The 16,925-nt window shown below is 34.5% G+C and overlaps 1 protein-coding gene across 4 annotated transcripts in view; it reads left to right on the top strand.

The window, feature by feature from the left end:
* WDR7 (WD repeat domain 7) overlaps positions 1 to 16,925 on the top strand; it is a 462,625-nt gene that overhangs the window by 122,330 nt on the left and 323,370 nt on the right. For 3 of the 4 annotated variants that reach the window (XM_072605969.1, XM_072605971.1, XM_072605970.1), the window contains 3 exons: positions 2,102 to 2,200; positions 4,785 to 4,903; positions 8,197 to 8,320. In XM_072605969.1, the coding sequence (XP_072462070.1) occupies positions 2,102 to 2,200; positions 4,785 to 4,903; positions 8,197 to 8,320 (342 nt within the window). The remainder of the gene's footprint in view (positions 1 to 2,101; positions 2,201 to 4,784; positions 4,904 to 8,196; positions 8,321 to 16,925) is intronic. The other variant, XM_072605972.1, reaches the window with a different exon arrangement.

The raw sequence follows: 16,925 nt of genomic DNA, 5'->3' as shown, positions 1-16,925 counted from the left end.
CATGTAGAACTTTCTTATCTTGAAACAGCATACTTCATGCCAGTGCATGTTTAAATTGGTTTCTTTGTTTTAATAGTATTTTTTCTTGATTTTTAATGGTCGGAAAAATTTATCAAAAAGGCTTAAGCAGTTAGTTCTGTGAAATATATCAGATAAATATGGATTTTGTAGAATGTCCTGTGAACTTTTCTTTTGTAACGACAGATAAATAATAATGCCCTTTACCCTTTTAAGATATATTTATTCTGCAATTAAATTTGACTTGAGTATGACCTAAGTTCCCTTTTAAGGAACATAGAATGCCTAATAGAAAAGAAGTGTCTCAATATAAGTATTCTGTTTTACATAGTTGCTAGTGTTGGTTTTAATTAATCTGTCATAGAACAACCCCCAAACTCCTGTTTACTTACATAGCTACCCCCTTCCTCTCCTATTCCTCTTTGTGAATTAGGAGCATAGGGTAAAAGAATTAGTATTATTTAGCTTCTAAAGGGAGTAATTTTCGTTTTGCTTAGTGAAATAATGGAATGTCCCAAGTGCTTGTGAACCAACAAGAGTAGCATCAGGGTAGGGGCCCCTTGCCTGGCTCCCTTCTGCAGCAGTGGCAGGAGAGGAAGGAGAGCTGAGGCATGGAAGCTAAGGCCCCTGCCAGGGCTTCTGTTATGCACAGGAAAGTGCATCTTTGAGATGCTCGTTGTAACTGGATTTAAGCTACGTCATGATGTTTGGAGGAAAGAGTCCTAAGAACAAACATGTTCTTTAGAATAAATATGAGACTTTGGAAGATGAGTTAGATTTTATCAGTTATATGATTAAAGGCAGCCCGTGCTTTTCTGTAGGAGGTATAAAACCACTTTAAATTCCACAAGTCAAAGGAAAAGTTTTTTCCCCTTATGTTTGGTAGAGTTTCTTTTAAATTTCACTTATGTAAGATGAACCTTAGGTTTTCTCAGATAGGTTTAATTTTCTCGTATTGGACAGACCTTTTCTGGTTAGGCTGTATCCCTTACACGTGTGTGCCGAGTTGACATTATGATGCATCCATGTGGAAATTATGACAAAGTAGTTTTCATGCAGATGTCCCATGGTGACAAAAAGCAGTTCACTGCATGCAAAGCAAATATACCAGTCAGAAGACAATGCATAACCTGGTCGGGAGCTTGAACCTATTGCTGCAGTTCAACGACAGAATAAAGGAAGGGGATTCATTTGAAGATGCTTGTGCATGACATATGGTAATTTCTCCAAAGGAAGGAAGTGTCAAATGGTGACCTCTAAATCTAAACATTGACCCCTGTCATAGAATGGATGTGCCATAAGGTCCTTTTCCCTTTTCATATGATAATTTTAGTCAAGGCTTGTTAGTGGTAAAATAAAATGGGTTATTTGTTTTGTGCTGTGATTTGCATTAAGAATTATACAGTTCCCAATAGTTAGTTTCTAAAGCTTTGGGTTGTGTCATATTAACTTTTTAAAAAAGAAAATATAATTAAGACAGTGCTATGTAGATATTTTCTTAGTATAACTATACTTCATCTTAGTTTAACTGAACTTCATATTTGCAAATTGGTATATATTTGTTGTAGTTAATAGCTTTTAGATATTAAAAGATAATTTGAACTCTTAAGAAATAAGCTGTTACAAAAACATATTAGCTACACCAAATGACTCAATCCTGTTCCTCTCTAGCTTAATTCAAACATTTGAGTAATAAGAATATTTTAGAATAAGGTGAAATTTTCATTTCATTTTTTACCATAATATCATTTTTTGGTATTTGAAAACTTTATTTCCTTGATTAAGGTTAGAGGTGCTTAGAATGGTAGTGTTTTTGACTATGTATATTGTTAAATATTAAAACTTAGTTTTGGAGTTTGACCTTTAAAATATTTTGTGATTTCTGTTTGGTGAAAATATTACTTTTCCCTAATTCTTCTTGGCCTTACATTTCTGATTAAAAAAATCATTTTTCAGTTCTACATTCACCATGGTTTTCAGCTATTTAATTTTTTTTCATTCTTTACTAATACTTGGCTACTTTTTTCAGAAACAGCTGTGCCTCAATTTCTCTACTCTTTATTTCTTCTATTTCCTCTGCAAGCTGCTGCACCTGTCGTTTCTGCTCGGTCTGACACTGATCACTCTGGCTCTGACCCTGCTCCTACTCCTGCTTTACATGCCTGTTTCTTAGTAAATGAAGGTATTTTCTCTTAAGTTTCTAACAACTTATCCTATTCTTTCAACTTATGCTTTATCTTAGTATGACATGGTTCTTTTGTCTAATTTACACATTCATCTTCTTTATTTCTGGGATCCCCACATTCCTTTTCTTGTGACATTGTTTGCTAATATGTATTAATAGTTGTTGTTGTCATGAATTTAATCTTACTTGAAGACTTACATAACCCAGATTACAATTAAAATTTCTACTGTTGAAGCACAAAGATGATAAATTTGTTTGTGAAACAGTATGAGTTGGTTTTATATTTTCCTTTGCCACATGTTCTTTGGTTTTAGAATTAGTAAATTTGTTTCCTTGTGGTCTCATCACCCCAGCTAAATAGATACTCTGCTTTTGCTGTAGAGCGATATTTCTGATGAGAGATGTATCGGTAGTTTCTTACTTTTGTATTCACTCAACTTCCCCAGATCGCTGGCTGCAATCCCTTACCATTTTGTGCTGATTAGTTGTCACTCATTCCCTTTTATAATTCTCTTTTGGGGCTGATATAATAGCTCATAATTATATCATACTTGAAACTCTTTACAAAGCTCCAAGAGGGCCACTTACGGGTTTTATTATTTTTATGCAGTTTTATCTCAAGTAGGTAGATTAGTTGCAAGAAAAGGACAAAATATTTTTCTCATAACTTGTATGTATGTTAACTACACGATTTCTCCAAGATCCAAGGAGGCATCGTGTGCACCCTTCCACCCTCAGAATCCCACTGAGACTCTGGTTGATCCATTCCTTTGAATTCTAACATGGGCGGGTTTTCGGTATCCTACATGTCATCTGTCACTTTGGACCCTTTAGTAAAAGGTAATGCAATTAGAAACAAAGGAATACTACCAACACTTGAATGGATGGTTCATATGAAAACAAAAGGATGAAGACTTAAGGGTGTGATCTGTTTCTGGTTTAGTACTGCTATCAAAGATGTGGTGATAATGTCTATAAAGAGGAAATGGCAATTAATAAATTAATTGGAGTCTCCATCATAGTTCTGTTTTGAAGGATGAAAAATTTTTCATGTTAAATGGGAAAATTGTGGTCATGTTAAAATAATATATGATCCTCCTCCCGCTAAAAGAAAAAAAATCTGGCCACAGGTTCTTCTGACATTCAAGGATGTTTTTTCTCATTTTTTTTTTTTTTGGCCTGGCTTTATGATTTTCTTGGTGTTGGAAATTTCTGAAGAGATCTGCAACTATACCACCATGTAGAGTCTTAGAGGATGGCCCAGGGTGCTGAGTATTTAATTGATTTGCCCACAGTCACTTAGACAGGAGGTGCCAGAGGTAGGGTTAGAACCCAGATCTCTCTGACTTAAAGGCCTGCTTTCTATCAGCTATGCTAACATATCTCTCATTTGTTTGTATCTACCTGAAAAAAGTAACTTGTCAGATACTTCAGCGGAAGGGAGAATGTGTCACTAATTAATTTACTTATAATTGTTTCTTCTTTATAAACATGAATCTTGTTCGGGAACATTCCAGATTATGGAAAAATTGTTTATGCTTCAAAAATTGTTTATGCTTCAAAACATCTGTGATTATTTTTAAGGCTTCTTGTAGGAATGTGAAAATTTCCCCTTTAGAGATATTTCAAGATGTTGATTTTAAGTAGTGTTATTATTTTAAATGATAAAACCTGAAACTTTTAAGTTAGTAATGTTTACAATAATAGAATGTATGAATGTAATTGAATAATTTATGCACATATTAGTTATATAAAACATGTTTTAGTAGATCATTATATACATCTTTTCAAATAACAGTGTTCTATTCTGTGAACTAGAATGTTGAAAAATAATAGTTTTCTCCCTCCTCTATTTTGAACTGACTGCAGCTCATAGAATTTTTACTAGGATTTTAAATTTTTCAAATTGTACTTGTTTTTAGGAATGTTTGAGTTGGTTTTCCCTTCCAAAGGTAGTGCTCTGTTTACTCATTTCTAATACGAATACTATTGAAGGCCTGCCAATCTGATAGTGTAAGAAAGAGGACTGTCAGGCACCTTAAATCACAACTCCTGACACAGCAGGAATGAATTACCTTTTGCCATAGATAACAGTCACACAGGTGGCTATATTTAAATTGACACACATCCGTTTTTTGATTGCTACATGCTCTTTGAAATCAGCTTCAAATGTGTATATTTATCAGGGGTTTTAAGCTGTTTTTTCCATGCTTACTTGGTATTTCATTTATATTTTACATTTTGGCGATGACCTACATTACATTTTTGTTTTCATATTCTGTACATTATTTTACATGAGAATTTTATTAAATAGTTATTTTTCTTAGGATTTTATTAGTGTTTACAGGCATTAGAAACAAATGTAATTCTAAAGAATTTTTGAATATTTTGCAAATATTTTATATATTTTTTTGAACAGAATTTCCAGTTTTTTTACAATGTCTCATGTTGGAAAAATATACATATTACAGAACATTTCAGCAAACCTGTATATTTTTTATTTTCTTAAAAATATACCTATTTTAGTCTTTGGTGCTCATAGTGAAAAGATTTTTAATATTTCTTTGATATATTTCAACAGGATGGAGTCAGTTAGCTGCTATGCATTGTGTTATGCTTCCAGACCTATTGGGATTGGATAAATTTAGACCTCCACTTCTAGAAATGCTGGCTCGTAGATGGCAGGATCGATGCCTGGAGGTAATATTAAAGTTATGTAATTAGGAAACATCCCTACCAAAATGGTATTCTGATGCCTGTTCTTGGCATGGGGCCAATCCTGGGATCTTAACGATGGCAGTGAAGTTATAATTTCTTTAAACTGTTCTGTGGTTCTCTAATTACTTTGTGGAAGGATATGGGGAATGGCAACGTATATATATATACATATATATATATATAAACACACATAGATATATCTATATCTATATTTTATTTATACATATATATATGAGATATATGATATAGCAAAAATACTGATGGGGATTGTACTTCAAACCCTGCTTCTGATCTCTGGGCTGTCTTCTAGCTCTTGATCTGTGATTTATAGGTGATAAATTTCATAGATTTCATTGAATTTTTAAGATTCCTTACTGCTAAAAAATGAATTGATCAAATCAAGTTACAGCCCACTAGGAAAAGGTTTGTATTATTTTGTGTTGATGAAATTATGTTATCCGAGATTCTTTGAAAAGGCCCAGCAGTGAGAGGTTAGAAATAGTTTTATAAAAAGCAGGGCATCGTACAGTACAAGGAATACTATAATAGGAGAAAAGAAACCATAATTTGCAGTTTACACTCTGCCACTTCCTAGGAGTGTCTCAGATGTGTTTTAAACGTTTTTCCCTTTTTGCATGATGGTATTAAGTTTTATTGTCAGATTTACAAATATTTGAATTCATTTAAAATTCCATCGAGACAGAACTCTCTTTCAGCCTAACTTTTATTTAGATACTTTTGAATTATATCTTTTCAATTGCAGACAGTAAATTGATTCCTGGAAAAATGGCTTAGTTGCTCCAATATGATTAATGCAGTTATTAAAAAAAAAAAGATAGCAAGAAATAGTTAAATGTGTAGCTTTGCAAAAGAGAATTGATGCTGAAAATTGGAACAAAAATTTGATAGCTTTTTAATGTTTCTTACCATATTCTTAAAACTATTTATGATAGCACAAATAAAAAGAATTTTCCTGTTAAGAACAAAAACAGTTTATATACTCTTTAATTATTATGTATGCTTTTTATTATTAAGACTTGCATTTTCACTAGTTTCTAAATGTCTTAAGGCTCAAAAATTAAAATAATTTTTATGAGTTTTATGAATATCTGAGATTTCCTAGAACTATGAAGACATTTGAAGATGCAAAATAAACCTGCATACCTCATCAGCATTTCTACATATTGCCAGTGAAGTCTAGCAGAAAGAGATTGAAAGAGAAATTCCATTTAAAATAACTGCTGAAAATACAAAATATTTGAGTGTCTACCTGCCAAGACAAACTCAGGAATTACATGCACAATTACAAAACAGTCTTCACATAGAAAAAAAGAAAAGTCTAGACAATTTGAGGAATATTGATTGCTTATGGGTAGACCAACCCAAGATAATAAAAATGGCAATTTTAACTAAATTAATTTACTTACTCAGTGCCATACCAGTCAAACTACCAAAAGACTTTGGACAAGGAAGAGTTTATGACCAAACATGAGGTAAGAGTATCATAGGAAGTAAAATGAATGATTTTGATTACATTAAGTTAAAGTTTTTTGCAAAAATAAAAATAGTGCATCCAAGATTAGAAGAAAAGCAGAAAACTTGGAAAAAGTTTTTTTGTAGCAACTTATTTTGACAAGTCCTCATTTCTCAGATTCACAGAGATCTGAGTCAGATTTATAAAAATATAAGTCATTCCTCAGTTGGTAAAATGATCAAAGAATATGAACAAGCAGTTTTCAAAGGAAGCAATCAAAACTGTCTGTAGTACTATGAAAAAAATGCCCTAAATCACCTTTGATTAGAGAAATGCAAATTAAAACAATTCTGAGGTACCATCTCACACTTGATTAGCTAACATGACAGAAAAGGAGAATGGTAAATATTGGAGAGGATATAGAAAAATTGGGACAGTAATACTATTGTTGTTGGTGGAGTTGTGAACTGATCCAACTATTCTGGAGAACAATTTGGAACTGTGCACAAAGAGCTATAAGGCTGTATACCTTTGAACCCAGCAATACCACTGATAGGTCTGTATCTCAGAGAAAAAAACAAGAAAAGGACCTATATGTATAAAAATATTTATAACAGCTCTTTTTGTGGGGGCAAAGAATTGGAAATTGTAGGGATGCCTATCAACTGAGGCATGGCTGAACATGTGTATATGATGGCAATGGAATATTATTGTTCTATAAAAATGATGAGCAGAAGGGTTTCAGAAAAACTTGGAAAGACTTTTATGAACTGATGCAAAATGAAGTGAGCAGAATCGGGAGAACATTATGCGGAGTAATAGCAATATTATATAGTGACAACTGTGAATGGCTTATCTATTGTGATTATTACAATGATCTTGTTGTGTTCATTCTTTGTTGCTGAAGAAGACCATGATATCAGAGAAAAGATGACATGACTTGCACTTGACTTTGTTTAGACTGAGGGAGGGCCGTGCACATCACCAGCCTCACTTCTCCTCCAGAGCCATCTGGATCCAGTGACCAGATAGTCATCAGGATGATTGGATGATCAAAGACAATCCCAAAGGACCCATGATGACAAATCATATCAACCTCCAGAGAGAACTGATGAACTCTAAATGCAGATTTAAGCATAATTTCACTTTCTTTATATTTCTTCTTTTTTTTAAACAACATGGCTAATATGAAAGTATCTTTTGCATTTTTTCACATGTATAATTGATATCACATTTCTTACCCTCTCAGTGGGTGAGGGAAGGGATGGAGAGAGGGAGAGAATTTGGAACTCAAAATTTTAAAAAAATGCTAAAAGTTAATAAATAATGTATTCAAAAAAGAGAAATATGAAGACATGTGCTTTAAACCTATTGGAGAGTTATAGTTTAAATTTTTAGCCTGTTAATTTGATAAAGTATGCTGTCAGTTGTTAATTTGTCATTTAAATATTGTTTTCTATGAAATCTTTAGTAAAAAGTCTGGTTATTTATCAGTGTTATATATATTGTACCTTAAGGGCGGGGACTGTCTTTTGTCGCTTTTTGTCTCCAAAGCTTAGCAAAGTGCCTGGCATTAAGTAGGTGCTTAATATTTATTTATTATTATTGATTATTCCATGTGGTGTTTTTTTCTTTGTGTCAGTAATTTGACCTACTACATTTTTAAATTTGCCTTGATACTATAAAATGTTTTTGTGCAACGATAAGCTTAATAAAATATAGTTTGACTTCTCCTGTTTCCCTAATATCCATAAGTAAACATGCTTATGTTTCCTGATTTTCTGCTTGCATTTGAATTTAGGTAAGAGAAGCAGCTCAGGCTTTACTGTTGGCTGAATTACGAAGGATTGAACAAGGAGGTCGAAAAGAAACAATTGATGCTTGGGCTCCTTATTTACCTCAGTATATGGACAGTGTTATATCACGTAAGTTTTTCTCTTTTTTTTAACCTCTAAATTTTCAGTTGATTAAAAATTACAAGTTTATAATAAGCAGAGAAATATCAAAAGCCCCAAATGGGCCTTTCACTGCCAATGTCCCTGCAAGCCAGGTAGACTCTTCCTTCACGAGGAAGCTCAGCCATTTTTTGTTGTTTGACTTTGCCTTTAAAAGTATTTACTGATGCATGTTTATGAGAGAGATTGGGGAACCATCACTACTCTAGAAAAATGAGAATTTCTAAACCAATAGAGGATGATTAAATAAATGAGATTTCAATACTAGTTGAATTAATTTGTTTGTCTTAAGATTATTGCAAACTTTTTTTTCATAGAGTACTGAGAAGGTATTTTGTTTATTTGTGGCAAGACAAGGTTTTTGTGAGTAAATATTGTTTCATTCTTAGTACCTTAGTCCAAGGGCCTAGGACAGTGGCACGTGGTAGTTTAATAAATATTTCTTAATTTTTCAAAATTTAAATACCTTGTTTAAATATATGGAGGTTCTCATATTTTAATATGAGAGATCTTGACATGTTAAAGGAAGATTAGGACTACAAAATCAAGACAAGGTAACTCAAACTATAAGAAAGGAGAGGTAAAGTAATGAGTAGTTACCATGGGGAAGACTTTTTAAGCTATATGTTCAAGAAGGTGATGGGATTAAATTATTTGAGATAAAGTGGAGTTTTCCTAGAAAATGATTTTGAAGGTGGCTATAGGATGCTGAATCTGTATTTGAAAGAGACTTTAGAGGATGGCAGGTTATCAAATTTGAGGAATAGAGTAGAGGAGAGTTATGGGAGATAAGAGTGCAAGGGTAGGGTAGCCCCATATTTCGGAAGACTTTGAATACTAAATAAAATTGCTTGTCTTATTTGGTAAGCTTTAGGGAGTCATCAGAAGGTCTTAATAGAGGAGTAATATAAGGTTAATTTCAAGTGTGGTATGAAGAATGGATTAAGGGAAGATGGACTGGGTTCCAGAATACCTCCTAGGAATCTATTGGAGTAGTAATTTCCTAAGCCCTTGCAATATGGCTGCTTATCCATCACTGAAGTGAAATTGCTCTCTCCAAGGTTACTAATGTTTTCTTCATTCTTAGCAGTGCAGTAACTAAGCAACCACAATTTCAGTCAGACACTTAACAAATAGTTTTTGAGTTAGATTGGTGCAAAGAGGTTTGGTGGTAGCATGAATAGAAAAGATAGTGATAGGTTTAAGAGATAATTCAGCAATGCGGAAAAATAGAAAAGAGTGCAGTTTTTGGGAGTCACAGGACCCGAGTTTCAATCTTGGATTTGCAACTTATTATATAAGTAACCTGGGGCTAGTGGTTTAACATCTAAGGGCCTCTATTTCCTTATCTCTAAAATGAGATGTAGGAACAGTTGAGGTCTGGGTTCCTTGTAGACCTTATGAGATTTGAATTATTTGAAAGTGGACTTGTGAGAACTTGGCAGTTGATTGTATGTAGAAGATGAGGGAGAGGGTAAAATTATTGATGACTTGAACATACTGTGGCAAGGTGTATAATGGTTCCATTGTAGGAAATGGAGTCTTAGAAGGCGGTGCTCTGAATGTGCCTTGCACGTGCAATGGAAGGGAAGAGAATAGATCTAGTTTGTTTTTTTTTATTGTAGAGAGAATAGTGGTAAAGTTGACGATACATTAGTGAGTGGCACTACTGTACCATTAACAGGCCAAGATTTTTTGAACTGTCTTACTTTAGTTTATAAACTCCCATGAATTTGTCTACTCCAGAGTGGAGAACGTAGGGTCAGGCAATAACAAAATCTATTATTTAATAAAGGATTAAAAGACAGATTTGCTTAAAATGGTTGTTTTGGGGTTAAGTGATCCATTTTAACTATCACACCAAATTCTAAAAGATACTATATGTCATTCTTCAGTATTAGAATCATAGAATTTTAGAACTAGAAAGAACCTTAGGCATTACTTATTCAACCTATTTATTATATAGATGAAGGAACTAAAGTGGTTAAGCTACTTGCCCAGGGTCATAAACCCTGACTTTAACTTTACTGGTTCCTTGAAAGGAAACATTCCTGGAACATGACCTAAGACTCAACCATGTCACTCTCCTGCTCAAAGTCCTTTAGGGCCCTATTGCTTATAATAAAATGTGCCCTCATAATAGTGGCATCTCACTTCTTTTATCTTTCCAATCTTGTTTCATACTAGATCCCCTTATAAACTTGATGTTTGAGTGGCTTTGAATTGCTAATTTCCTCATGATCTTGTCTAGTATTTCCCTAACTTTTTGTAGTCACATAGATTATGAATTGCAACTCTGGAATTCATTAGGTGTGAGACCATTTGGAAACTATTTTATTCCCTGAATTTCAGTTTCCTTTTCTGTAAAATAGAATAATTGTTTCACGTGGAGTTATGTTGGGAAAAGCATTTTGTAAGGCTGAAAGCCCTGTACACTTGTGAGTTGTTGCTAGAATATATTCCTTCATCATCTCTGTATGTTGAAATCTTGTTTTTTCTTCAAGTTTTATCCAAGTTGTTGACTTCTCCATGAGTCCTTCCTTTATCCTTACTTTGTACCTATCTTTTGCCTCCATATTGTATATATCACTCATATCTGTGTACGTGAAATGCCATCCCTGTTAGGATTGTTAAGCTCCTTGAGAGCAGGAACTGTGCTCCTCTTTGTTTTGTTACAGTGTCCAACACAGTATCTTACATATAATAGATGCTTAATAGATACTTTTGAATTGAATAGAATCACAACTAGATTTTGGAATTCTGTAACTAAGTGACAGTTTTCTCTTTTTCCTGGCAATACCCAGGCCAATACCTCAGGAGTGATAAGTGTGAACTCTGAAGATGATACTAGGGATGAAAGGAAAATAGAGTGCTTCCATACTCCTTTAAAAATAATTTGTGGCCAAATATAGATCTCTGGCTATCTCTTCTTATTTCGTCTACTAAATGAGGAGAGTTAGGGTCATCTCTGTCTTGTGTTTCGTCAAATCCTTATAGGTTTTATAATTTTTATTATAGCAATCTTCAACAAAGAAAAAAACTTACAAAATATGGAATAGAATTTTATGTAAAATCTCTTTCTTATAACAGCATAGTCCCAAATAAATCACAGAAAACAAATAGTACATTGGTTCTGTGTCTCTTTCTAAGGGTTTCTTTGGTGTTTTTTTGTTTTGTTTTTACATGGCTGTAATTCCATATGTAGCTCTGGTTCTATGTCTCACACTTACCTTCACTTTATGTAAGTCTTTCCATATTTCCTTGTAATCATAGTTTTTGCTTTTTATTCTACCTATGGCCTCAGGTGTTGGTAGCCCAAAATTTTGGCAATAAGCAATAGGAACAAGATATCCTAATGAAAGGAGGCAAATTTGACTTTATACGTGTCAGTAAAAAGAAATCTATAAGGTAGGATGAGATTTGTGACTTGACTGTAGCTCTTGATGACCCATACATTATTCAAAGGAAATCAAGATAGATAACATGAACATGAAAGTGCAATGTGGTAAGATGGCATACTCTTGTGGAAAGCCAGGCACAAAATCAGAGAACTGTAATAGAGAATATTAGGGTGAATATCACTGAGTGGAGAAATAGTAGTTTCTGTTATCAGAGTCTGTGTATTTCAGTTATTCACACATCTGCCGGAGCTGTCTTTCTGCCAAAAGCAGAGCTGCTAATGACTTTTGGCTTGACTTAGTGATATTTATATCCTTTGAAAGGAGCAAGAACCAACATGGGGAAATTATCTACTGGATCTGATTCTCCCAAAGAAGGCAAGAGAATACTGGTAGCTATGGTGGAATTGATATTACCTTTGGTGGTAATATGGCATGGTATGGTTGTTGTCTTTCGTCTTCGAAGAGGACCAAAATGACATCACCATTGTAAAGTGAAATTTTACTGTGTCCAAATGTGCAGACCAATACGAACTTGGAATGCTCTGCCACAGGGTGGGCACAGATAGTCCGTGTGAATATTTGGGGTGAACATCCCAAATTTGCGCATCCTGCATTTACTTTGTGCTGTCTCAATTCTGCTTTGCCCAAAGAGCACAGCACCTTTTCTTATGTGGGCACACCATGCTGAGTGGTCCTGTGCCAGTATCTATCATGTTGCACAGTCAAATCCAAAGACCTTGAGAGTGTCCTTGTATTGTTTCTTCTGGCCACCATGTGATCACCTGCCCCCATGCAAGTTCTCCATAAAATAGTCTTGGTGGAAATAACCACTCACTCCTACAGCTTGTGATAGAATGGCAAGGAAGCGAATGATAGGCATTCCAGATTTTGTGAAAGCAGTTTGCAAAGGATTCAAAAGAAGGATAGATGTGATCCCATAGACTAAAATGTTACAGGGGGATGTTAGCCCAGGAGGGATGAAAATAATCTCAAGAATTAAATTTTGAAGACATAAAAGGAAATAATTACAAAGAGGAGAAAAAATGGACATCTGAATAGCGTGTTAGAGGTAGACTTAAAATTTTTAAAAGATAAATGTTGAATGAAAGCAAGTAATGAGTGTGGCAGGAGACTGTAAAAGTTCTAAAGTTTAAATTAGCTGAGGTCAAGGGAAGCTAAGGACAGCAAAAAGGTATGTTTAATAAAAAGTACATTGGGAGAATTGGAGACAGGATTGCTACTTGGGATAAATAGGATGAGGGTAACTGACAACATACAAAAGACTGAGCTGTTCAGTACATTTGTTTTACCATACCATGCCATATTACCACCAAAGGTAATATCAATTCCACCATAGCTACCAGTATTCTCTTGCCTTCTTTGGGAGAATCAGATCCAGTAGATAATTTCCCCATGTTGGTTCTTGCTCCTTTCAAAGGAGAATGATCTTTGCATTTGAAATGACAGCACAAAAATGACTAGCAGGGAGATATACCTGAGATAAATGAGCAAGATAGTAAGAAAGAACCTACCTGCTCTTTATGAATTCAAGGCAAAGATGTACTACATCTTGAAGTACTAAAAGAACTGGTAAGTGTAGTTGACCTGGATAAGGCAACTTGAATTTTAAAAAAAATTGTAAATTGATTGCTGATCAACTGTAAGTGATAATCAAAAGATTATAGAGAATGGGAGGTTCCACAGGACTGGGAAGGGGCATATGTACTGATTTACAAAAAAAGGGGAAGAGAACAGAATCTTCAGATTATAGGCCAGTGAGCTTCAATTCTATGTGCAACTAGGTGATTAAACAGCCATGTAACTTGAGGCAGATCTCTTAACCTCTGTCTCAGTTTCCTCAGATATAAAATGGGGATAATAATAACAATGTCTGCTTCACAAAATGTGAGAATTAAGTGAGGTAACATATAAAGATCTTTGTGAATTAAAGGGAAAACTAAACTAGAAAGGGAAGCAGTGATTATCAAGATCCAGTAATGGTTTCATCAAAAGAGGTCATTGAATACTTATTCACTTTTTAAAATAGAGTTATTAAGCTAGCAGGTAAGGAAAAAATATAGTTTGACTGGCTTTGTAGCAAAGTATTTGATGATGATCTCATACTTGTGAAAAAGATAGAAAGATATAGACTACATGTTAATATAATTAGATGGATTTACATTTGGTTAAATGGCTAGACTCAAAAAGTAGACATAATTAATTGTTCACTATTAACTTGGCAAGTTTCCAGTGGAGAGTCTCAAGGATCTGTGCTTTTAAACCTTTTTTTCCAGTGACTTGAATAAAGGTTTATATAGCTTGCTCATCAGATTTGTTGATAACACAAAACTGGAAGAGATAACTAATATAGTGACTGACAGGACCCAGAAAGTTCTCAACAGGCTAGAACATTAGGCTTGATCTAAGAAGATGAATTTTAATATGGAAAAATGTAAAGTTTTATGCTTGGTTAAAAAAAAATACCAACCCAACTTCCACAAGTATAGGATGAGATAGGCGATTTGGGCAGTTCGTATGAAAGAGAACTCAGGTTCTCAGTGAGGAATAATCAAATGTTAGCTTGCAGTGTGATATGGAAGCCTAGGAGAGAATCCAGTCTAGCTTCCTGTGAAAACAATCCTTGTGAACATGAATGAGGAGACAATAGTGTTTTTCTGTTCTGTTAGACCGCTTGTGGAATTTTGTTTCATTCTTGGTGTTACAGTTTAAGACAGACATGGATAAGCTGGAGAGTGTCTAGAGGAGAACAGCCAGGATGGTGAAGGTCCATGAGCTAATGCTAGATGAGAATGATGGAAAGAATTGGGGATGTTTGGACAGGAGAGAGAGGACTCTTGGAGGGGGACACTTGGTCTTAAATACAGGGTGTCTTAAAAGCCTTAGTGAAATTTTAAGCTTTGTTAGTATAGGTGAGCAACCCTAGTGGAGACAGAGCCATTCAGCTGCGTTGCAGGTCCTGCAGCCCTCCAGCTAGCATGGCTATTGAAGTCCAAGAAAAGGAAGTTCTTGACACCAAAAGGTTCAACATCAGAAACAGATACAGTTTGTAGTCATTGAAATGAGGCTAGAGATGATGAATTTTCATCTGCTTGGCTGCTGCTTTCAAAAGACCACTGGGCCTTTCCATCAAACTTGCCACAGAAATTTCCAGCTGATGTTGTCTCCCTGTATTAGAATGCGAGTTCTAATGAGAATGAGAGTAGACACAGTAAACACAATTCTTTTTCATTCATTCTTATCTTATGGTAGCTTTAGTAAAGTATTTAGTAAAGCTATTCATATCAGTTATAATCATATGATATAGGCCACTTAATATGTACTGATTGTTTTAGGAATCATGTTTTTCTTTTTTTTAGCATGGTTGCCAAAGTTGCCTTTAAAAGATCAATAGAACTGTTTTTTATCTTATGAATTATTGTACTGTCACTAAAGTAGTTATATTAGTTACCTCTGTGTGTGTGTGTGTGTGTGTGTGTGTGTGTGTGCATGTGTTTACTACTGAGATGAATACTTACTGGTTTCACAAAGATTTTGAATATAGTATGCTGGAAGACTATTTAATGCTATATGACCTTTTTTTAGAACATAATTTTGAGTATTGCAAATATTTGTTACATTTTCCAGATTAGAACTTTTCAGAAAGCCTCTTAAGAAATGAAGTTAGTCATTTTTCAGTTCATACGCTGCTGTTTCCTTTGCCCTTCATTCTGTGTGGGAACTACAGTAAGATAAATAGTATGATTCACTCTCATGTTCCTTTCTTCAATCACATTTAGAGACTTAAGAGTGTAGGAGGCCACAACCATAATTATTTCTGATATTTTGTATTTTGCTTGCTCATAGTGGGTAATCTTTTCGTTTGCTTCTAAATATATGTGAGGCATTTTTATTATATAAATCAAGATTTCTTTTAATAAGCATTCATTTGTGATTTTTTTTTTTTTTTGCTGCAATGAGCAATGCAGTCCTAACACTGTTTTACTTTATCTAGGATATTTATGAAAGGAATATATAGCCTAATGTTTAATACATATTGATATCAGAAAGCATAGCCTTTTGTTGTTGCTGTCTACCTTTTAAACTTTCTTTATGTTAAGGTTACTAGGGTCAGGGGGGCATCCAGGTGGTGCAGTGGATAGAGTACCAGTGCAGGAGTCAGGAGGACCTGAGTTCAAATCTCACCTCAGACACTTGACACTCACTAGCTGTGTGACCTTGGGCAAGTCACTGTACCCCAATTGCCTCATCCTGGGTCATCTCCAGTCATCCTGATGAATATCTGATCACTGGATTCAGATGGCTGTGGAGGAGAAGTGAGGTTGTTGACCTGCACAGCTCTCCCTCACTCAAAACAAAGTCAAGTGCAAGCCATGTCATTATTTCTCTGATGGCATGGTCTTCTTTGGCAATAAAGGACGAACACACACTAGGGTCAGGATTATTTTTTTCTTTCTCTCTTCCTTGGATACAGAACAGGATTTCTTTGTTCAATGAAAACCAATCTAATAAATGTTCAGGATTGAATTTCAGTAAGCCACACTGTATTACCTATTTGTTTAACTTGAAATTGAAGTGATTTTTTTTTTTTTTTTTATAATTCTTAGGTAATGGTCATTCTGAGTACTAATATAGATACACAGAAATAAAGATAGAATACATTTACATACATACATGCTATAGATGATAAGAATTGACAATGGAAGAACATTTTAGTGGGTAAAAATAATTTGAACCTCAGAACATTTGTTGGACGGTAGATATTTGCAAGGATATTTGCAGAGAAAAGAACTACTAACAGGTATTTAGCTTTGTCTTCTCCAAAGCCCAGGGTTGCAGCAAATTCTTTTCTTTTGTCTGTTTTCAAGAAGAATAAAATTTGGTTATGCAGTGTCTGTTCAGTCCACTATGTGCAAGTTACTTTGATGTCATCCAGGGATGCAAAGCTGTGGAACAAGTTTAGTTTGGTGTGAGTGGCATGGCAAGATGTGTAATAATTATTTATTTTCATGGCAGAATGTGATTGACTGGAAAGGAGAGGCATTATGGTATGTTGAAAGGCACTGACTTTGGATCCTGCCTTTTGGAAATATTATTTCACTTATCCTCCATACTGATTTTCCCTTAAACATTGTAATCACCCAGTTCCTCAACTT

The sequence above is a fragment of the Notamacropus eugenii genome, chromosome 4, assembly GCF_028372415.1.
Source record: "Notamacropus eugenii isolate mMacEug1 chromosome 4, mMacEug1.pri_v2, whole genome shotgun sequence".
In the NCBI taxonomy this organism is placed as follows: domain Eukaryota; kingdom Metazoa; phylum Chordata; class Mammalia; order Diprotodontia; family Macropodidae; genus Notamacropus; species Notamacropus eugenii.
This window is presented reverse-complemented; position numbering and strand designations above follow the sequence as displayed.